Genomic DNA, 22,862 nt, shown 5'->3' with positions numbered 1-22,862 from the left:
TTTGTACTTTTTGGGTATGAATAAGAATTCACTGTAAGCATGAGCACATAACAAGCTTATATCAGACTACTAACATTTTCTTAAAGGACCACAATTAACATGAAATTCAAGGTTCCTTTAATTATCCACCTGGTAATTAATGCATCCCCAGTGATTCCTCTACTTAGAAACTGAACCACACAGTACCGTTTTCATTTGAAAAATAGGTCGCAGACCACAGAAAAGTGAAATACCTACATCCATTGGTGATGTATATTCCCAGGTATAAATATTCTGTTGAACAAGAAAGATTAAGAAAGGGGATTAATACATTCTGTCATTTCTTGAATAGTACAGTACACATTTACATGATTTTTCTTTTGTTAGACAATTTTTCCTGAATTCTCACCCATAGGCATAACAGATACACCAGGTTAAAGTACTCCTATTATACCAGGGAGATACCTAACCCTCTTCCACTTCAGAAGCTGCTTTTTGCTGGCTCGTCACACAGAGGCCTTCCACAGCACCCTTCATGCTATCTCATATCTTGGCCATAGCCTGCTGTTAGAACAGGAAACACTCACTGCCAACCCCCCCCCCCAGTGGATTAGCTCTGCGGCAAAGTATTTCCTGCGTCTATAACGGAGTGTTATCTCCTGGTGGAGATGCCCACAGAACGACCCAGTAACAGCCATCTTGGTTGTACAGTTTTCAACAGCAAAACACATCCCATACTGATCTTAACAAATATTTACAAGAGTAAAAGAATCTTAGGGTCACTGGGATGGGACAGTGGGTGTGCAGGATAGTAGGGGGATTGTGATAGCATCAGTAATGCCGAGTTCCAACTGAATCTCAGCACAGTACCTCTCTAAAGCAGTGTTTCTCAGACCAATTCTCGGGGACCCCCATACAGTCCATGTTTTTACTCCCTCCCAACTCCCAGGGAATTGGGGGAGAAGAAAAATGGGGACCGTCTGGGTTCCCTGAGGACTGGTCAGAGAAGTGCCACACTAAAGAGCATCTGGCTTTCACCTGCTTCCTCACACATTCATAAACATGATATGCAAAACAAGATATTTACACTGGAAAAACGGTCAGCTATATTAAGTTATAAATATATCAACATCTTCTAACAAATGTATATAATTTAATAAAAAATATTGTTCCGATGCTGTTTTTTTTTTACTTTCAGATGTCCCGTTTTCCCGTGTCGGAAGACTGCTGACGTGTTGGTCATTGTGTTTCTGTGTTGATCTGTTTTTCCTGAGATGGGGTCATGGTCTACGGCAACAGTGGGTATGTCCCTCACCATGACGTCACCACCGAGGGGGTGGAGCCAGGTGAGGACCTTAGGGGTGGAGTCAATGTGTCAGAACTCCAATCATACTGTAGCACTCCCACCATGTAAGTAAACAGCTGTAGTCTCCTCTGCTGCTGATACTGCTGTTGATATTTCTGTGATGTTTGTATTTGTGTGTGTGTTCTAGCATTTCTTAGTATTCCTGCCAAACACAAATAAACCCATCTGTTCATTCAGCACAGTGAGACAAGTTCCAACACTCTCTGCAAACCTTATTACATTTTAAATCAATAAAGTATCAACACTTCAAGGTCCAGTGGCGACACTCTGAAGTTGGCTAACCCTTGCCCTTTATCATCTGGTTCTTCTGTGTTTGATACCACATACTGTATGATTTCCTTTCTCGTCACGATCCTCCATGCCGAACTGGTCGCATTTCTCATGTCAGCGAGCCGTTCGGCACCCGGGATCTGCCCTTCAATTTAGTGTCCCCTGTGTTCCTCCGTTCTTCAGAAGTTCTCTTAGGTGTTTCGGCTTGGTTTTGGCTTCTATCCAAGCAGCGAGTGACCACGTGGTTCCGGTAAGGGGAGGGGGGTTCTGTCCACCGAAACAAGACGCGGCATTTGCTAGGTCAGTGCTGCTATCCGCCGGTCCACGCTGGCTTTGCCTGGACAAGGAGAAGTACGAACATTGGTGTGCCAATGTATACCTCAATGCTCTGCAGGTGTGTACAGGTTCAGTTTGGACAGATACAGCTTCTCATATAGAGATGCTCCTCGCTTTACTATGGTTCGACTTTTGGCTTTACGGTGGTACAACAGTGATGCATATTCACATTGATCTGTTCCCAGTTAGCGATATGCTGTACGATACTTTCTACTAAAGCAGGGCGATGGCAGCATTCACCCATAAAAACTTGTATTTACTTTTCAGTTGCTGGTACTTAGTTAGTTCCAGTAATTAGTCATTTACTTTTACAGTGACAACAGTTATTACTAATTCATCCATCCGTCCATCCATCCATTTTCTGAACCCGCTTTTTCCAATTCAGGGTCATGGGGGGTCTGGAGCCCATCCTGGAAGCTACGGACTTAAGGCAGGGAATAACCTAGGATGGGTTGCCAACCTATCGCAGAACACACTCGTACACCATTTGTCATAAAATACTCATATTTGACTTAAGATAATCTTTGTTTATGTTGGGTTCATTGGATCATAACCCCATCGTAAGTCAAGGAGCATCTGTACTAACTTAATAAAAAAGAATTTACCCAACACTTGACTAACAAACTGTTCTGAATGTTTTATATATGTGGGACACTGACCATCCCTCAATGCATTATGGGATAGTCTTTTTATTATAGAAAGGGCCAATAGAGAGGCCAGACACACTCACACTTGTTGACGTTCTCAATATCGATGGGGTCCTGCAGAATTTTGGACAAGCCCTGCAGGAGCACAGACGCCGCCGTGTAGCGCTGGCTGATGTCGGCCCCCTGCTGGAACATCTCATCCAGTGCAGCAGACTTGACCTGAGCCGTTAGCAAAAGTGGAGTACCACAGTAAAATATTATGGCACAAAGACGGGGTTAACAGATGTGGTGCTTCTGTGATAGTTACGTTGCAAGCTTGGCTATGTGGTCGCGATGGACAAATGAAGCTTTATGAACCATTTGCTATATTTTCTGACACCACTAGATGGTGCTGTCTATTCAGAAAAAGGGCTCAACTCATGCCCAAAAGCAAACCAAGACCGCCATCTAGTGGGGTCAAAAAATGGCCCATGAAGCTTCCTTTGGCAATCACTACACCATGAAACTGCTGATCCAACCCATGTCTCAGAATCATATGGATAAGTACCTGATTAGGGAATACCTTTAAGGTTTTTGTACTTGCATGATGTAAGCAGTCCTCTTGTTAAGTGCCAACTCTTTTTTTCCAGTGTTACATTTCCTGTGCTTATTCTTCTCTTATTCACATTAGGTAGCTGCGCAGTACTAGACTCAGACTCATACGTCTGCATGAAGAAGGACAGTGCAGGGACGTGGGTGCCAAAGGCGGCTCCGGCCCAACGCACACGGAGCCTCACCATGTCCACCGCATGGTTGTAGATGAGTTTCTCCGCAGCTACGCTGGCGACCTCATCCACAAAGCGCTGCTTGTCAGAGAAGAAGCCATGGAGCTGCTCGGTGAGGAGGCGGCAGGACGCGACGCTGGTCTTGTAGCGATCGTTCAGATCCCTCACCACTGTGACAGTGGGGTAGAGCGACGTGACAGAGCCTCTGAGGAACACAATGCTACACAGAAGTAGGTCAGCCTGTACCACAGGGGCGTCATATTTAGAGCATCAATCTACTTTAGAGGAGTGAAAACAAGGACATTTGGAGGGCAGACGTCTGCTGCTATTAAGAAACCGTCTTTACAAGAAGGGAAAACCATCACAGACCTCTCACACATGGGCCACAAACTCTTTGAACTTCTCCCCTCTGGCGAGCTCTACACATCACTTTGTGCAAAACAATTTCAGTACCAGAACACAAGCCATCAGTCTTATGGAGAGCTGACCCAGTTCCCTCAGCCCAATTGCAGCGTTATCACGCCCATCACCACGCAAAACCTGAAATAGCTCTCTGCTTATGGTGTTGTATGCATTGTATTTATTCCAACATTGCTTGCACTGAAATCCAGACTTGCACTTTTTGTACATCTATCATCCACACGTGCACAATGTATATATCAACTGGACTATGTGTGACCGTCTACTGTTCGTATGACAGCCATAGACAACCAGAGACAAATTCCCTGTGTGTGTGTGTGTGTGTGTATGTGTGTGTGTGAACATACTTGGCCAATAAACCTGATCCGGATTCTCAGACTGTGTGTTTTATGGAATTCCTGAGAAGACTGAGCTCTGTAACCCAGATTTCTCAGCATCAGTAGACCGTGATGCCCTCATCGGCCATCTGTGGCATGGCCCCAAGGACTGGGGTTTAAGGGGGCGTGAGGTCTCCCTTCTGGTCTCGCTGTTTAAGTTGAATCACTTCAGTAAATCCCACCTGTGCAGGCTCTTCATACTGCATTTTAAAGCTTCTGAGGATAAGATGCGCTACCCAATGAAATATTCTTACATAAGCATTACTATTTATGTCTCAGACTTTTCTCTTCAAATCTTCATCAGGACTTCGCAACCTTGGTCCAAGAGAGCTGCAGGACATTGCTGGCTGTCATTCAGTATAGCGAGTCTTTGATGAACATATTGGATTAAAAAGTACTGGGAAGCATTCATTCAGCTTGTCAGTAAAATCTTGATCTACCACAAATGGTGCTTTTCCACTGACATACAGGAACAGCATCAGAAATCCTTTCAGTTCAACTGTTTAATAGTACTTTTTTAAGTAGGAGGTTGGAAATTCTCAAGTTCCAATTTATCGGGAATTCACCAGTATATTGCGATGTGTGATACTACTAATAATGAATAATATAGAATATACACTTTTTACTTAAGATAATCCATGCACAGAACACTGGTATCTCCATGCATTTCCACCAATCAGATGGTGGTGATGCAACCAGCCAGTAAGCTGAACTATGTCAGAGTGCTTACAGCTTGAGTACGGCTCGGGTATGACCCGGGTTTGACCTGGGTATGGCTCTGGTACGGCTCGGGTACGGCTGGGCACTTGGTGGCAGTGAAGAAGCGTCATAAGAGCAGTACAGCAGGACCTGCTCAGGACCCTGAGAATCATTCAGCCAGTTCCTCCATTAAGTCATAATGAAGAGGAGATCAGGTGGGCCTGAGACCATCTTCAGACCCGGAACTACCAGCTCTGCAGCCCAGGGTTAACAGATTGACTGCTTAAATCTGGACTCCTGCAGGACCCACCTTGTTTGACGGCAGTTGAGGGCTGCAGCTTGGCCGACGTGACCTGAGCTTTGGCGCAGTGCAGAGCAGACGCCAGAACCTGTGCCAGCTTCATGTAGAGGACGAGCTGCTCCACCTGCCTGCAGCGGGCAACACAACGCATAGGCACCTCTTACAGTGCCACTAACTAAGAATGGATGCATGCAAAAAAACAAGACAATTCCAAAGCATTTCCATTGTATATTATCTTAGAGAATTTAATGGGCATTTCCCCTGGGTTATATGTCTATGTTCTATGTCTATGTCTTACTATATGAAACATGACACAACTGCCTGGATTTACAGTTGGGCTGTAATGGTACGCATATTCACTGGGTGCCATTCATTTAGTTCATTATAATTGCTATTTATTTTACATTTATTTTTACAATATGCAAATAAACGTCTCTTAGGTTTTGTTATTCAGACATATAAACACTGCCAAATGAATTATAATTGCACTTTTAATAATAAACAATTTAAAAACAAACTGTGTTTTCCCTGCTGTACCAAAATTGCTCCAAACCACGAACTCAAAACCGAGGTTTGCACCGAACCATAAATTTTGTGTACCGTTACACCCCTATTTTACAGATGAACTACTTGTAGTTTACGTAGGAATGATGAAGACTCCCAAGTCCCAGAGGGCTGGCCCTCCCCCAACTCACCCCCACTGTTTGCTAAGCTGGCCGACCTGGTCGACCACAACACTGTCCTGGGGACCATAGAGTTCGGCTCCGCCCCCTCGCCGCGTCACCATCTCCAGCACAACATCCGCGAATGACAGCATGATCCGCAGGTGTGCCAGGGTGTCCGCATGCTCCTGCTGTGGAAAAAAAGAACGCCGCAATCCAAGCTGAACAGTCAAGCACCTTGATGATGATGATAGTGTCCTAGAGCAGGGTTTCTCAATCCACTCCTCAGGGACCACCAGCCGGTCCATGTTTTTGCTCTCTCCCAATTCCCTGGCAATTGGGAGAGAGCAAAAATGTGGACTGTCTGGTGGTCCCTGGTGACTGGGTTGAGAATCCCTGTCCTAGAGATGCCCACTCAATTCTACCTGCTACCTAAGCTAGTTCAGTTGGCTCAAATCAGCACTGTCATAAAGTTGTAGGGTCCTAGAGGTCACACCCGTCCTCTCAAGGGAGGAATGAGGGTGTAGAATTTTCGACGAGTGAAGTCACATTTCCATGGTGATGTTTGTGCTGATAGGCCGGGCAACGATTCGGGGCTTACCTCCATAAGTGTCTCTTCAGGCAGCTCAGGGGCCTCAAACGTAACGAGGTTCTCCAGGCTAGGAGGGGGGCTGGTGTAGGCCGCACCCTGAGGGAGATCTGGCGGCACTACGCCGACCACCCCTCTAACAGTCACTGGGGAGTGGAAGCAGGGAAACACAGCTTAGATATGCTATAGATCAGGGGTGCCCAATACTGGTCCATCACCAAGGTAGTCTGGGAAGATCGTATGGTATAAAAAAATAGAGGATGGATGACGTATTCAACCGCGCCAGCTGCTGCAAAACTCTAGAAAGCTACTGAGTCGCCTAGTTAGCCTCCAGTTTATCTCTACTAAACTTAAAAAAGGGTATAAAAATGAATGGGGGAGCTGGACCAAGTAAGAAACCAAAAACCTACCACTTCCAAACGGAATGGGAGGAGGACTGTTTTTTTTCACCATGTCATATTCAAAGTGCGTTTGCCTCATCTGTCAGTCTACCATTGCTATTCCGAAGAAGGGAAATGTGGAGCGGCATTTTCAGACTGTTCATAAAAACTACGACATTAACTTCCCTCCGAAAAGCGAGTTGAGAAAGAGAAAGGTGAAGGAACTGAAATCCCAGTTCAATTAAAAAATACTTTATTTATCCCAAAGGGAAATTTATAATAATAATAGTAATAATAATAATAATAATAATAATAATAAAGAATACTCAATATTTTTATACATAAATATAAGTTTTGTATTTTTATAGTAGGTAGATGATTTTGACTTTATATTTATAAGTAGCTCACAAGCTGAAAAAGTGTGGGCACCCCTGCTCTAGATACAGGATTCGTAGGGCCAGGATACTCTATATCAGTGTTTCCCAGTTCGGCCCTTGGAGACCCACAGACATTCCACATTTTTGCTCCCTCACAGCTTCAGAGCAAAAATGTGAACTGTCGGGCAGGGAGCTTGGAAGGAGCAAAAACATGGACCGACTGTAGGTCCTCGAGGACCGGATTGGGAAACACTGCTCTATGTATACTGGAGTGACAGGAAGTTGCACTAGAAGCCTACCTGCATCCTCAAGCCTCTCCAGGCTGTCAGTGCTGCAGTGGAGAAAACGCCTTCTCAGACCGGGCCCAGGTGATCGATCCGAGATGCGACCAGCACTGACGGACCTTCAGTTGTAATATCAAAAGGGTGACTAACATACTAATGCAAAGACTTAACAGCACAAAAATAACCGTTCAAAGTAGGGCTGCATGATATCACATCATGATTACATGGTGCATGCATAATAATCACCAAGGCTTCAGATGATGGACGCAAACATTTCTCCAGATGCCAGCTTTTTGGTACCTTATGGACAGTTACTTATGCTTTTCCATTGCATGAAGTACTGGACTTATGGTACGGTACTTTTGGTACTTTCTCTTTTCCACTGACTTCCAGTCAAGCACCAGTACCTAAAGTTCCAGTACCGAAAGTGCCAAACCAGCTGGGGTACTTATTTGATACTTCAGTACTTTGGGTGGGAGAAGAATTGCTTTCTTTGTTGATTGCTTATGCAAATAGCCTGCCTCTGAAACACAATACAACAGCAATCCTGAAAACAGTTGAGAACTCAGAAAACAAAGATAAACAAAGTAAAAAAATAAAACAAATTGTGATCTGATCAGAAGAACAGATACAACAAAAAGATCGGCATGGCATGACAAGAAATTTTAAAAGCATTTTGTTTAATATACTAGGACAACACACATATAGCAAAGTGATTTTGTTGTAAATATAGTGATGTGATTTTGTTGTGAAAAGTAATGGGGTATTTATAAAGCCAAACAGAGTTAATAAATTTCTCAAAAACGCATCTAGGAGTGATTTAAACAGCAAAGGTGAAAATGATTATGATTGTCTCAGGGAACGAATGCAGCGCTTATGCAAAAGCAACAGAAGTTGGTGTCGGTACCAGTTTATACGCCAGTGGAAAATCAATAGCTTGAAGTGTCATATTTTTGGTACTTTCTCGAAGTACCAAAAGTTTGGTACCTGATGCGGTGGAAAAGCGTCCTTAGTAAGCAGATTATGTTTAATAAACGTGTCGGACTTTAAACTGCAAAAAGTGCTGCCACACCCCGGCGTCTTTTTACCTTGTTTATCCTCAATGCTGTGGCTGTTGATTTGTCCCTTTCTTCACCGCCACTTCACTACTTATCACTTCCATGATTTACCAAAACGGTAGTATGTGGCGCTCCGCTAACTGGATTTAATTAACAGTAGGATACACTTAATTTATACAGGATATTAACTTTTGGGTGTCACAATACATATCACATTTCATTAATATTTTAGGCGTACTACTAATGTTCTTACCAAATTGTGGGAGTTAGTAAGCGTCCATATAGTACCAAAAAGCCGGCGTCTGGACAAGACCCATCATCCAAAGCTCTGGTGATTATTGTGCATGTGCCCTATTGTGCAGCCCTAGTAAGTAGAGTAAGTGCAGGTTCTACCTGCCAAAGTGACTCCTTGTGGCCCTGGGGTCTGGCTGACGAGAGCGGGCGCCGTGCATGTTTACATATTGGGGGCAGAAACTCTGACTTGGGGGGGTCTGGGGAACCTTGAAAGGTGCCACGGTCTGCATGACATCAGGGTAAAACACCTGCCTCATTAATCTGTCCCAGCACCCACGATAAGAGGAAGCGACATGGTGAATTTTGCCTCGGAGGAATAACATTCCGTTGCAATTTTTGAGTTAGGAAGAGGGGAGGGCCTACCTTTGTGGGAGAGCCAATGATGGTGGGGAGTGGGGTCCTCAAGAACCAATCAGAAGAGCGAGGGGTGGTGGCCAGCTGCCAGGTTGGGGTGGTGCCCAAGCTGACAGGACGGGGCTTTTGAGGGGATGGGCAGCTGGACTGGGTCGAGCGAGCAGAGTGCAGGGGGTCGGAGTGCTGCTTGAGGAGCTTTCGCTGAGGTGGCTGTACGTCGGTCTGAGTGGGAGCCCAGTGTATCGGAGATGGAGGTGCTGGAAGGCATGAGAAGTACGGGTGTGCGTGTCCTAACTGTCAAATCAGACACAAAGCAAAGGGCACATCTAATACACACCCACACACACACAGTGCCATGTCTTACCCAGAGGTATGGGGGAGAAAGGCCGGGTGGACCCTGTGGACCGGCGCCGACACACAGGCCGGGATCTGTCTGTAGAGCACACTCTGGGGAAAGCCACAGGACTGGTACTGGAACGACACAGTGGGCTAGACCTGCGGGAGACCCAGGCAGACAGTCATACACACGCTCACATGCACATGCAGTACCAGTCAACAGCCAGGGCACACCTGCTTTTAATGCATGTTATTCACCTTATAGCAAAAGGCCAATGAAGTTATACACGTCAAATATCGCAACATGCAAGACCAATAAGAAGTGTTCAACATCTCAAAATGCTCTTAGACATTAGACTCCTCAAATTAGCCCCCTTTTGCTTCATGACAGCATTGCAGACTCTTGGCATTCTTTCAGCCGACTTCCAGATGTAGCCACCTGCAATGCTTCTCCAACAATCCTGAAGGAGTCTCCACAAGTTCTGGGCACAAGGTGGCCCAGCTCTATGGGGTTTAGGCTGGGGGATTGTGGGGGCCAGGTCATCTGTCGCGGCACTCCATGTCTATCCTTGTTCACAAGGTAATACAGAATATACCACCTTGAGGTGTGCTTAGGGTTGCTCGTTTGTTGAAAAACTAATGACGGTCAGTAGGTGTCTCCAAACCTTTGACTGGTACTGCACATTATCCAGACCTGCTCTGTTCTGCGAAACACTGTAGAATATCAGACAATGTTTACCTGGGGGTGATGACCAGCACAGGCTGGGGGGTCATGGGTCCGGGTGTTAATCTGCCATGGGTGCACTCTGAAGCACCACGTCTGGGGGAGGGCTGAGGCATCCTGGGAGTGGGGGGAGGGGGGAGGTCCCAGAAACAAAACATTAAAAACATCTGTTTTCCCTCCTCCTTTAGCCAAACTGACCACACCCCTCTATCACTACCCAGCAGCTGAGAGAACCTGCTCTCTGCACACACAGCAAGCTTCACAGAGGGCGGAGCCTTTACACAGGATGAACCAATTACAGGACGACATACCTTGGGGGTGGAGTTTATCATGTAACAGGCCTCGTATATATTGATATACGAGCTTGGGATATTCCCAAGCTCAAGGCATATCTGGAAATGCACGCATCACACTTTCAGATCTTATATTTAGTACTTATTTTTTAGTCCTTTTACTTCCCCATTTATTTGCAACGATCAGGAACTTTAATGTGGTTGTACTGCAGTGCAATCACAATAAAGCCATCTATTGTATCCTATTGTCCACCCCCCCCCCCCCCGACATGTCCCCTCCCCTGCAACTGTGGCACAAGAATTTCACTGTGCTCCTCGGAACACACACTATATGGACAAAAGTATTTGACCATTGGCCATGACACCAACAGGACCTTTTATGACATCTCATTCTAATCCATAGGCATGAAAATATGGAGTTTGCCCCCCCCCCCCCTTTGCAGCTATAACAGCTGCCACAAGTTTTTGTGTGCATTTGTGAGGTCAGGCACTGATGTTGGACGTGAAGGCCTGGCTCACAATCTCCGCTCTAATTCATCCCAAAGATGTTTGATGGGCTTGAGGTCAGGGCTCTGTGCCGGCCAGTTAGGTTCTTCTGCACCAAACTCCCCAAACCATGTCTTTATGGACCTTGCTTTGTGCACTGGGGCACAGTCATGCTAGAGCACAAGAGGGCCTTTCCCAAACTGTCCCCACAAATTTGGAAGCATAGAATTGTTCCAAATGTCTTGGTTATATATATATAGCTATTGGTCCAACTCCATATCGATGCTCAAGAATTTACAATGGGATGTTAGAGAAGTTCTAATGTAATGGCCTGGTAACTGATACTTCTGTCCATATGGTGTCTCGACAATAAAAACCTGGAACCTGAAGGACAGCAGAGTGGAGAGAAGACACAAGGATGGGGGGCAGGAGCGCAGAAGAGTGAAAGAGCTGCTCAGTTTTGTGTGTGTGTGTGTGTGGGGGGGAGGGGGTTACAAAACAGTGTTTTGATTTTTGCGCGCTGCATGTGATAGGCTGTTTGCTGTATGCCCCTGCCCCCATTTCATTCATGGCTTGTTTTGTGACCCCCTCCCCCGCCACACACACACACACAGACACACACACACATTCACAGGGACGCCATGTTCTCTGGAAAAACTGGCAAAAAATGCAGCCAGAAAGGAAAGCAGCGGGACAGATTCCACCACCCTGCCGACCAGAACTCAGACTAAACAGGTTGGGGTGGTGCCCAAGCTGACAGGACGGGGCTTTTGAGGGGATGGGCAGCTGCAATCAGACCTGATTTCGCCCCCTGACCACTTTTCAGCGACCTGAGGGAGCAATCACATTATGGGGGGGGGGGGTCTCTCACTGTGGGAGAGTGAGCATCGCCAAGGAAACCCCACTCACCCCGGGAACAGGAGGCATTCGTTAGATGGATGTCGGCCCGCCTTTCCCATTGGTCGAGCCTCACTGCAGGGCACTTGGCCAGCCACTCTCAGGGGCTGGTACTCACTGGAGGGCCTTCGACCAACTGCCTTCATTGGCTGAGACTCAACAGATGGCCTGCGTATGACTGCTCCTATTGGACGACTGGCTGAGATGAGAGCAGAGATAGGTTGGAGGGGACATTGAAAATAAAAATGGTAAAAATGTGTGTGTGTGTGTGTGTGTGTGTGTATGTGTGTAGATTAGGGTTATGCCCATAGAAATGAATGGAGAGTCCTCATAAAAATACGAATACATGGATTGTGTGTGTGTGTGTGTGTGTTTTATCACAATGTGATAAAAACCTGGTATTTTTACATTGTGGGGACCATTTTACATGTCCCCACAAAGATATGTGAATGCAATTAAAAAATTAAAGATGCCAAAAGTCTTGTATTTTGTTTGGATACTTATGATTAAGGTTAGGGCTGTGTAGGGGTTAAAGTCATCATATAGTGATTAGAGTTTTCCCCATAGAAATGAATGAAGAGTCCCCACAAAGATATAATTAGAAACCTGAGTGTGTGCGTGTGTTTGAAGCTCACAAAGACAAGTCCGTCATGAGCCTTGAAAGTTATATGAGTTGTTTGTGAGTGTTGTTTGTGAGTGGTGTTTGTGAGTGTTGTTTGTGAGTGTTGTTTGTGAGTGTTGCAATTCATCTTACTGCACGGAGTCACCACACAGAGGACCCTTGTATCTGAGGCGGTTGCTCCTGTCTTCCTGGACCCACACATGTCATGGGCCGGTTTAATAAAGGTCACCACCGGGTCTGCGAGAGACTGGACCAACACAGGAGTGAATGCTGGGGTACCAAGCCAGGCATAAGCAGTACAACATCAACTCTCAGTAGAAGCCTGTTAGCAGGGGGCAGAGGGGCCTGACCCTTAAACTCTTTCAAGCCCAAGTTCAATTCACTCCAGAAATTACTAATATGCACTAAAGCAAAGAGAACCAAAACTGTACATAGAGGAACATTTTTGCCAATGTGTCTCCTAGGCAACCAGTTAGCGCAACGGCCACTTTGTGAAGCTGCCGTGACTCAGACAACCTTCCGAATTATCATACCCCCCTGGACGGCATTCCTCACCACTGAGGAGCTTGTTCACCAGCCTCCCTACTCATTCCTCCCTTCCCACCACAGATCAGTGGCAGATGCGACCAGGCAGTGAAGCAGTGCTTACCACGGCAGAGGCGGAGTGACAGGAAGGGTGCCGTCCCGGGAAGGGATCCGGGGGCCTGGCCATGAACACCAGGCAGGCTGTGGGAAAATGCAGATTTAAACCTTCGCACACGCACAAAGATATAATCACATGAATGCACCTACAAGCATGCAACAATATATACAGAAATATAGTACATATCATTTATTCATTTTTGCATTTCGTGCACTTTGTTGATTTCTTCCAGCCCAGTATCAATAATGAATTAGCGTACTGAGTGCATCAGCACCGGGAAAAGTGCCAAAGCAGCTTCTCCGCAAATAAACCACCCACTGTTTCCAGAACGAGGGACACACCTGTCCAGTGTTGCTCAGAGACAGGATGACCTAATGCATTACTGATACATCAGTCAATCTGAAAGTAACCTCGTACATTACAGACACTTAATGGTGATATGTATCAATGTAAATGTAACCTTCTTATTTATAATGTCGTAAGGATCAAATGCATCACTGCACTTACATTTCTGGACCATTTCGGTGGCCGTAAGGAAGGGGTGGTTAAAAAAGGCACCTGTATAAAAACAAGGACAGATTCTCACAGAGGCGAAAGGTCTAAATGTGCCTTGGCTTCAGTTCCGACTGGCCCTCGTCCCATTCAACCGCACGATCGCAGATCTGATGATAGGTCTGGCCAAGGGGCCAGTGTCTGGCTGATTGATTGTGTGGGCATGCGGTTCCCTCCCTAAGCCTGCGGCTGACCGTGTGACCGTGAGGCTGGCTGACTGACCGAAATCCATGCGATCTTTCTGGTCCCGTTGCAGCAAGCCGAGAAGCAGGTGTGCCAGATGTGGAGAGGTCCCGCTTGGGATCCTGAGACACGAGCAAGAACAAACCAATGTTTACTCACTACCCTACGCCGCCAGATTGTATATATAAAATAATGTTTAATTTCCATAGCGCCTTTCCAGAGCTCAAAGTTGCTTTACAAAATTTTACATTTTACAACAAACCAGGAACATACATAAAAAAAAAAATCAAAATGTAAACAAAACATAAAAATGAAATTGAGTAAATTTAAAGCAAACAATACAGACATTATGTAATGTGAGCCTGAAAATCAGAGAAAGGAAAAAGTGTGTTTTAATGTCCGCTTTGCAGGTGGGGAGAGACTGCAGGAGAGTTCCAAAGTTTGGGTGCCATGATACCGAATGATCTACTACCTACGGATGAGAGATGAAAGTTGGGCACTATGAGCGAGCCAGCATCAGAAGACCTTCAGAAGACCATCAGAAGAGTACAGACAGGAGTGTAAGAATGGAGCAGCTCAGTTAAGTACTGCGGCGCGAGGCCACGAAGGGCTGAGAAATTATGTTGTATTGAATGCGGAAAGTGACAGGGAGCCAGTGCTGGTTATACAGAAGAGAAGTGGCATGAGCAAAGCATTTAGCATGAGCATGAACTCTAGTGGAAGAATTTTGGAGAGTTTTTTTTTTGGTATTTCAAAAATGGATAAAAAAATGGTAGAGCAGACCATCCTACTCACTCGGGAACAAGGATCCGGTTCTTCTCATAAAAGAGCCTCAGTTCCTGGGGACAACTCGCCTATGAAGAGCCCAAGAGCAGGATGAGTGAGGAGAAACGGTTCCATGAAAAGCCAGGGTTTCATGACTTAGAACTCATACTCCAGAAAGTACAAATCCATACCAAGATTTTAAGCAGTTGAGCTGGATTTTTACTTTCTGGACCTGAACTCTCCACCCCTGACTGTTAAGGCAGCTTTATGCTCACCTGGAACGGCGGCCTGCCCACCAGACACTGGTAAACCACTGCCCCGATACTCCACAGGTCTGCCTTGGCACCGTAGTTCTGGGACATGATCACCTCTGGAGCCTGAAGGTGAGCAGACAGGGGGGGTAGGAGCATAAATACTGAACTAGAGTTGGTTTGTGTGGATAGCATTCCAAAAAATGACTTTGATTCTGAAATACTGGGCATGCTCTCCTTGTGGGTGTGGTTATTCAGGACCAGTCTCATTCAAATTCAAAATTATTTATATAGCATATTTTCACAACATTACAATGTCTAAAAGCACTTCACATTGTCCCTGCCCATTGCCCCCCAGAGAGCAAGCCTGAGGTGACAGCAGCAAGGAAAAACTCCCTAGTAGGAAGAAACCTTGAGAGAAACCGGCCTCAAAGGGCACGAGATACAAGGTGTCTTGATAAATCAGTATCTTGACTCCTGTCCAGAACCCACATCACAGCACGCAGCATTGACTCCCGTCCAGAACCCAGATCACGGCATGCGGCAGTGACTCCCGTCCAGAACCCAGATCACGGCACGCGGCACTGACTCCCATCCAGAACCCACATTACAGCACGTGGCATTGACTCTCATCCAGAACCCAGATAACGGCACGCGGCATTGACTCAGACCCAGAACCCAGATTAAGGCACACGGCACTGACTCCTGTAAAGAACCCAGATCACGGCACGCGGCACTGACTCCCATCTAGAACCCAGATCACGGCACGCGGCATTGACTCCCATCCAGAACCCACAACACGGCACGTGGCATTGACTCCCGTCCTGAACCCAGATCACTGCACACGGCCTTGATTCCTGTATAGAACCCAAATGATGGCATGCGGCAGTGACTCCCGTCCAGAACCCAGATCACGGCACGCGGCATTGACTCCCATCCAGAACCCACAACACGGCATGTGGCATTTACTCCCATCCTGAACCCAGATCACGGCACACGGCATTGACTCCCATCCAGAACCCACATTATGGCACGTGGCATTGACTCTCATCCAGAACCCAGATGACGTCATGCGGCATTGACTCTCATCCAGAACCCAGATGACGGCACGTGGCATTGACTCCCGTCCTGAACCCAGATGACGGCACACGGCAGTGACTCCCGTGGAGCTCAGCATTCCGTCCACCAGCCCGCTCATTGCTGATGATGACCTGAGGTTAAACACTCACCATGTACATGGGAGACCCACAGAGCGTGGCCGCCGTCATGTTGTTCTGGAGGTGCCGAGCAAAGCCAAAGTCACCTGAGGGACACAGGGAACGTCTGCTTACTGGTGTCACTTAATGGGGACACCAGTCTACGTGGTGTAATTTCACTTTCCAAGAGACTGAAAGTTTGTTTAAAAAATGTTGGCTCTGTCTTTTCTGACTCTATTATGTGTGATTTCCAGAGGCGGACATTTCTGGTCTAGAAAGTAAAAATCCAAACCAGGATTTTATTTCAACCAACTGGTTGAGTATAATGAGTCACAGTCAGAGTACTCAACTGGTTGGTTGAAACAAAATCCTGGAAATGTCCGCCTCTGGTGATTTCTTCATCAAAACCCCCCCAGCTGGCTTCATGAGACCTGAATTCCAGAACTGAAAGGTGCACAGAGCAATCTGGATAACTAATGGGCCAGAGAGAATGATTGGCGGGTGCATGCACCAATGGGCAGGCCTCAGCTTTAGACTGGGTGGGATAAGCTCACCTATCTTGACACGGATCCCAGAGGGACCGGACTTCTTGCTGCCTGTGTGTGACAGCAAGATGTTCTGAGGCTTGAGGTCCCGGTGAACGACTCCCCTGCTGTGGAGCACTTGCATGGCAGCTGCAATCTGCTTGAGAAGAGCTCGCAGAATGTCTTCCCTCAGGGGGCCGTGAGCTGGGGGGGGGGGATAGAAGGCCGCATATGGTATTCAGGTTTATTATCTTTCCTCGTCTTGCAGATTTATCTATTCATAACACCCCTATGCTTGACAAAAGGCTTCCATAATACACGCTGGGTGTTTCTCATTACCAAGAATGCAAAAATCGTACTTGTGGTCTTGGCAAGACAGGTCTTGCTAACATGCCTCCCAAGCACGAACTTGGGCGCAATAAATCATGGGATTGGTCTCGTTCAGCGAGGATGCGACTGATGCATCCTTGATATTTGGGGCGGAGCAAGACCAACATCCAGGGATTTTTACCGACCTCTGCGCTTGTGTTCTTAGTATTGGAACTGGTCTTCTGCGATGGAAGATGACGTTAAGTAGGTCCAACGAGAACACAAGTATGTTCAAGTACTCATGTTGAGAAATACCCACTGTCATGCAACACGAGTCACAGGGCACCATTCAGAAGATTTAGCACCACCTTGTGGACCCCCCAGGAGGTGTCAAGAAGTCCGACTCAAGCGATGCCTTTCGCTTACAATCAGAGGTCTTGTGTGCAATGCCATGGGGAGGAACATCCCATCTGGGATCACAGCTGGTCTCCATGGTCACACACTAAATCTTTCATGATGGGATGCCTCCCAAGCAACATGGCGATGCATCACTTTTTCAAAGACAATTCCTCCTTTATTTTAGCAGGAAGTCCCCACTGAGACTCATCTCTGTTTCAAAGCAGGCTGAACACTTACACAGTTACCGAGAAGACAGACAACAAACACACAAACACACATTAGCCGCACTGAATATTTAAAAATTCCATGAGGCAGAAAGAGCCAAATCTAACCTGTGTTTGCATACATTTCCAGGACAATCTTAACCCTAACCAATAACAAAAAGACCAATTGCCAAAAATAAACACAGCGGTGCCTCACACTGGCAAGAGTGACAGACAACGGAGCCGAACATAAATGCAAACACCCCCGTCCCGCTCACCGTGTAGGTAGTCAGCCAGATCGCCTCCGTTGCAGAACTGCAGGGACACAAAGGAGGCAGTGAGTCCATAATGACGGGATGACAGAGGAACGGCGGGAGCTGGTGCTTAAACACGAGACATTCATCTGTCACCAGGCAATGTGACTTAATACCAAAGCCCCCCCCCCCCACCCCACTCACTAGGTTACTTACAGAACCAGATACTCAATTAACTTATCTTGTGTCATGTCAGCCCTGCCACTCCAAGCGGAAATGCGGTATTTGATTTACTTTGCCTGCTGCTGAGTGGTGTGACTTTCTCAGCATGCCCCACGGCAACCAGTCATGCTCAGGTGCCGCTCTACTTGTCGGACTGGCCACCTGACAGCCCAGAGTGGAGGCAGTGAGGCTTTGAGGCAGCCAGGGGGGAGACAGAGGGTGGGGTTGGCTGCAAATCGAGCTCTGCTCGCATCCCCCAAACTCTTGGACAAAATGCAGCCTATTCTCAGGTCGACACTCAGGCCTTTATGTCGGCTCACAGAGAGTGCTGCCCCCTGGCTTCCTGCACATGCACTGCAGGCAGAACGCCTCAAGTTACTTCTGCTACAGCAGAGCCAGAACACAAACAACAGTGCAAGAAAATCTGCTAGGATTAAAGAGATGGGTGATGGTTCATGCAGCGAGGATGGAGCCATGAACCCTACCTCCATGACCAAGAAGACTGAGGCGGCCGTTTCCTAAAGGAGGAGAGGAGAAAACAGAATAAAGATCACAGTCTGACAGTTTTCACTTTGTTAATGTGCTCTCTAGTAAACAATTATAAAGAATGAAAATGCAGTTACATTTTCACTAGAAGTGAATCTGCAGTTATGAAGCAAGGTAACTGCTAGCAGTGACTGGTGTGCTTCTCACCCTCACACTCAAGGTCAGGTTCATGCAAAAATCATGGCTCAGCAGAAGATAATTCCAACAAATCAGCAGGTCTTGGGTGTCTGTAGACATGGTGATGCTGGTCAAAGGCAGTGAGTGTAAGGGAGATGGGGGATTGTGTGAACTGGGAGGAGAAAGGACACAGGAAGGGCCTCTTTCAGAGCCCTGAAGACAGACGTCCCGGGGATTACGGGTTCAAATACTGAGCTGAACCTTTCTGTACTCAAACCATCCATCCACTTTCTATACCCGCTTGGCCGTACTTGCAGGTGCCTGCAGCCAATCCCAGAAGAAACAGGCGCAAGACAGGAAATAATCCAGAATGGGGCACCAACCCATCGCAGGGCACACACACCATACAGAACCATTTGGGAACTTCAATTCACCTTAGCATGTTTGCTAATAAATAAATAAAAATCACATGGAGTGAACATACAAAAACCACACATATAGAATCAAGGCAGGGACTCGAACCTCAGAGGCACGAGGCAACAGCGATAACCACTATACCACCATGTTCCCCCCTGCCCCCCATACGCTGTTTTCTAAATAAACATTTTTCTTCCTAGGCTTCTGCTCCAGGTGATTCTTGCCCAATCAGCCTCCGGCTGGGAATTAATGACACAGCCGTCCATTCTGCACCCACCTTGCACCCCCCACCTTTGCTGTCACAGAGTCTCAAGTGAGCTCCATCCAATGGGAGGTGGGCGTGGAGATCATGTGACCATTCTCAAACTGCTCATGCATGTCCCGCCTATTGCTGCCTCATCCTTACTAAGACATCGGACACCACACTGGAAGATGCCAAATGACCTCCTTATCTGTGTTTGTAAAGGAACTTGAAACAGCAGGAGAACCACAGTTTCAACTTCTCCTCACAGTGGCTTATCAGAAATTATTGGAGACCCTGCTTGTGGAAATTACCTCAGACACAACAAGGGGAGAGGGAGATTGGTGATGGTGCCAAGCATGGAAGACCTGTAATGTGTTTAGTTTAAGGCAAATGGGAAATCTCTAAAATCTGACCAGTAAAATACCAGTTGGGTACAGAGATTCCAGCTGTGACAGAATTAAACTTCTCTTTTCCTGTTATTCTCTCATACTGTTTTTTCCCCAAACTGTGATGGACAATTTGCGTGTTGCAATGCATGAGCAAACGTAGTCCAGAAGAGAGAGGATATTCACTGCAAGCCAAAAGCTTCAAATTAAGCGGTTTGTGGATAATCACACAGAATTATGGCCTATGTCAGGGGTCTCCAAGCTCCAGCCTGCAACATTATTCCACCAGCCCAAGCAATGCTGCAGGTGAAATCGCCACCCTTCCATACATTAAAAGATTACACCGTAAGGAAAAGCAAAATGCTGTGTACCTTATCCATACACGAAAATACGCTTCTCCCACCTCCCCCAGCTTAGCAAATTTTACTTTGGTTTCTCCCCTCCATTTCACTGGTCCAAGAATATTTTCCAAAACACAAGCTGGTTTGTGGACATCAAAAGATTGGAAGCCCTTAGCCATGCAACCTTGTCTGTGCAGGACGATCACTTTCAAGCTGAAGACTGTTCTTGTTTGTCTTTGACAAACCCATAACGAGACATTAAAACTCTTTAACTGGAGGACGGACCTGCTTCCCACACACAGTCTCTAAAGAAGGGGAACCTACTTGGACATCGTAGAGCGCCACTATGTTTTCATGCTGAAGCTCCTTTGGACAAAAAGAGCAGAGTAATCATTAATTTACATTTATTTAATGAAACCTACAAGTCAAACTTCTTCATGTAGAACCTTCAGTAAGTATTATATTATACAAATGAAACTACATGCTCATCTCTGCGGAATGCAATGCATTTCACTTTGCAACAAATCTTCATTCACCTTTAATATTTTGATCTCCTTGCCCAAGAGAAAATGAGACTTGGAGAGATTCTTTTTACTGATGCTTTTGATGGCCACTTCCCAGCCCTTTTTCTGTAAGGAGTGCAGAAGGATAGAGGGGGAGAGAGAGCGACACACAGATTCCCAGGGGGGTGAGAAAATATATAGAAGAATGTGAAAAGACAGTACAGAAAGGAGGGCAACATATGGAAGGGTGTTAGGGCTCGTCTCTGCACTGCAACTGCTGCTTCTGTATCCCCAGCCATGGGAATCGGTAACAGGACAAAAAGGTCTTTAAATGTAAATCATTCAATTTCATACACATCATGAGGACCGCCTCAGTTATTATGAGTCTTCTGAGGTGTGAATGTTCCTCCTGTGTAGAACATGCACCACCACCACCCCCCCCCCCCCCCCCCCTCCCGACAACGGCCTGTGGGACACACCCTCAGGATTAAAAGGGGCCACAGGAGATTTGATGGGAGGGGGCCCCTCAGCTGCAAGCCCTAACATATCACTGAACCACTTCACGCCTTCAGCCTGGGCAACTATAACGAGGTCTACAACATGGAAAATACAGTCCCATAAAGACCTGAAATTCATTGTTGTAATCCTGAAGGAGTTTGTTCGTTCCTGCAATTATATAGATGTCCATTCCTTGTGGAGTACATGCCAAACAGACTTTATAACTGATTTCTCAGTGAGATGGATGATAGAATAACAGTTTTACCTTCTTGTGTCTCCCCTTGAACACCACCGCGTAGGCTCCGTGTCCCACAAGGTCCTTTTTGTTATACTCAAAATCTCCTACTGTCTCCATGCCGGACACCCGCGTCTCACTCTCGGCTGATAGTGGCCGTGCTCCCTTCCGAGGAGAGACCACGGTATCTCGTGTTATTCCTCGCGGGATGCTCAGATGTGCGGGCTGCCTGTATATCTTGGACTTTATTGGGTAACATTTCGCTCCATCACCATATATTAACAAGATCGCCCTAGAAGCTATTTGCCTAAAAATTAAACGGTAAACAAACCATCTTTCGATTGCCACATGCAATTTTTACATATTTACATCAGTTCATTTAAGAGGGGGAGTACTGGTTCAAGTTTAAACATTATGCAATGCAAGAAAATATGTCATGCACATTTGAGTGGAATTAAAGACCGCACCTGCAGACTCAGTCAGTGGGTCAGTGTGGGTGGCCGGGTGTCATTTCTGTCCCAGATAATCACAAAACCAGCTAGCTATAATTAAACAGCATAATCCGCGAAGAGGGCTTTATGATTAATTTATAAAGCTAGGTAATATCAACATCGCGATCTCTCAGCCGTGACATGATACGCAATGGAAATACCCCCCAAAGTGTGCAGTTCTGTCTTCACTTGGTTAGCCACATCTCGCCTCCGGCTAAGCGCTTCTGTTTCAACGCTTTGTGTGCGTTCCCATTTCTTGACATAGCAGAAAAATAAAATCTGGACGAAAAACTTCAAATATTTAAATCAGGACAGCAGGAGAGGAGAAGTGCACGTATAAAACGCTGGCTGTCATTATGAAAGGGCGTCTTCATTCATTTCAGGGTCCTCCGATGAGCGCAGTTCCCCGGATCGGCCGGACTGGACATCAGTGTTTATCCAGGACCGAAGCGGACACATTTCCGCCGATTTATATTTAGTCGTGTTACGTATTTACTTCCCAGTATCCAGTCGATTATTTACGTTTTTGTCAAAACGGCAACATCAAGCGTATTGATATGATTTCTTACATGCTGTATATCAGATTCCTGGGAAAAAGAGCAGGAAGATACAGAGATCAATGCCTTCTCTTCTGCAGCAAGGCACCGTCGTCCTCCGTGACGTCTACCTACGAATATCCACGTGCTGCGAGATGCCAGGCTCTGACAGAGGCTCTGCCTGCATCCCGCGGAAGGAAACGCCAAGGCAGCCTCGCCGAGGGGAGATGCTGCTGGCTGTGGACCCTGCGATCGGCTCTGCTCCTCCGCCGTGAAGAATAGTCCCGCTCTTGTCTGATTTATTCGTTGAGCTGTGGGCTGCAAGCTAGTTTGCCCGGAATCGGGAGCGTCGTTAGGTCTATTTTAGGGGGGTTTTAACCACACTAAAATGTTTTATCCCCTCCCCCCAATAAATGTGCATTATTTTTTCTTAAATCATGAATAGCTTTTTATATTATATAGGTCAGTAACTTTGCATCGCCCCCCATCGATTCATGTCTAACTATACGCCCCAGGAATCAGCATCTTTCAT

General features: G+C 46.5%; 1 protein-coding gene across 2 annotated transcripts; it reads right to left on the bottom strand.

Moving 5' to 3' along the window:
• Positions 1-100: 100 nt before the first annotated feature.
• Positions 101-22,616, bottom strand: LOC111852892 (serine/threonine-protein kinase ULK2-like). Of its 2 annotated transcripts, none has more exons than XM_023829248.2 (26): positions 21,771-22,616; positions 21,334-21,468; positions 20,604-20,696; positions 20,392-20,433; positions 18,502-18,534; positions 17,819-17,855; positions 16,660-16,833; positions 16,139-16,212; positions 14,934-15,035; positions 14,689-14,747; positions 13,933-14,015; positions 13,666-13,716; positions 13,165-13,241; positions 12,648-12,762; positions 11,906-12,092; positions 10,233-10,334; positions 9,522-9,652; positions 9,167-9,414; positions 8,903-9,027; positions 7,467-7,570; positions 6,423-6,556; positions 5,855-6,012; positions 5,169-5,287; positions 3,375-3,532; positions 2,682-2,817; positions 101-1,952 (listed from the first exon to the last, which is right to left on the bottom strand). In XM_023829248.2, exons 2-26 carry the CDS (start codon positions 21,421-21,423, stop codon positions 1,912-1,914), a joined length of 2,673 nt encoding a protein of 890 aa, XP_023685016.2. In that variant the 5' UTR covers positions 21,424-21,468; positions 21,771-22,616; the 3' UTR covers positions 101-1,911. The 2 variants fall into 2 exon arrangements, with proteins under 2 accessions (XP_023685016.2, XP_023685017.2); XM_023829249.2 differs by having other exon boundaries at positions 22,364-22,616.
• Between the last annotated feature and the right edge of the window lie 246 nt (positions 22,617-22,862).

The sequence above is a fragment of the Paramormyrops kingsleyae genome, chromosome 18, assembly GCF_048594095.1.
Source record: "Paramormyrops kingsleyae isolate MSU_618 chromosome 18, PKINGS_0.4, whole genome shotgun sequence".
In the NCBI taxonomy this organism is placed as follows: domain Eukaryota; kingdom Metazoa; phylum Chordata; class Actinopteri; order Osteoglossiformes; family Mormyridae; genus Paramormyrops; species Paramormyrops kingsleyae.
Note: the sequence above shows the minus strand (reverse complement) of the source record. Positions and strands in the feature narration are given on the sequence as shown.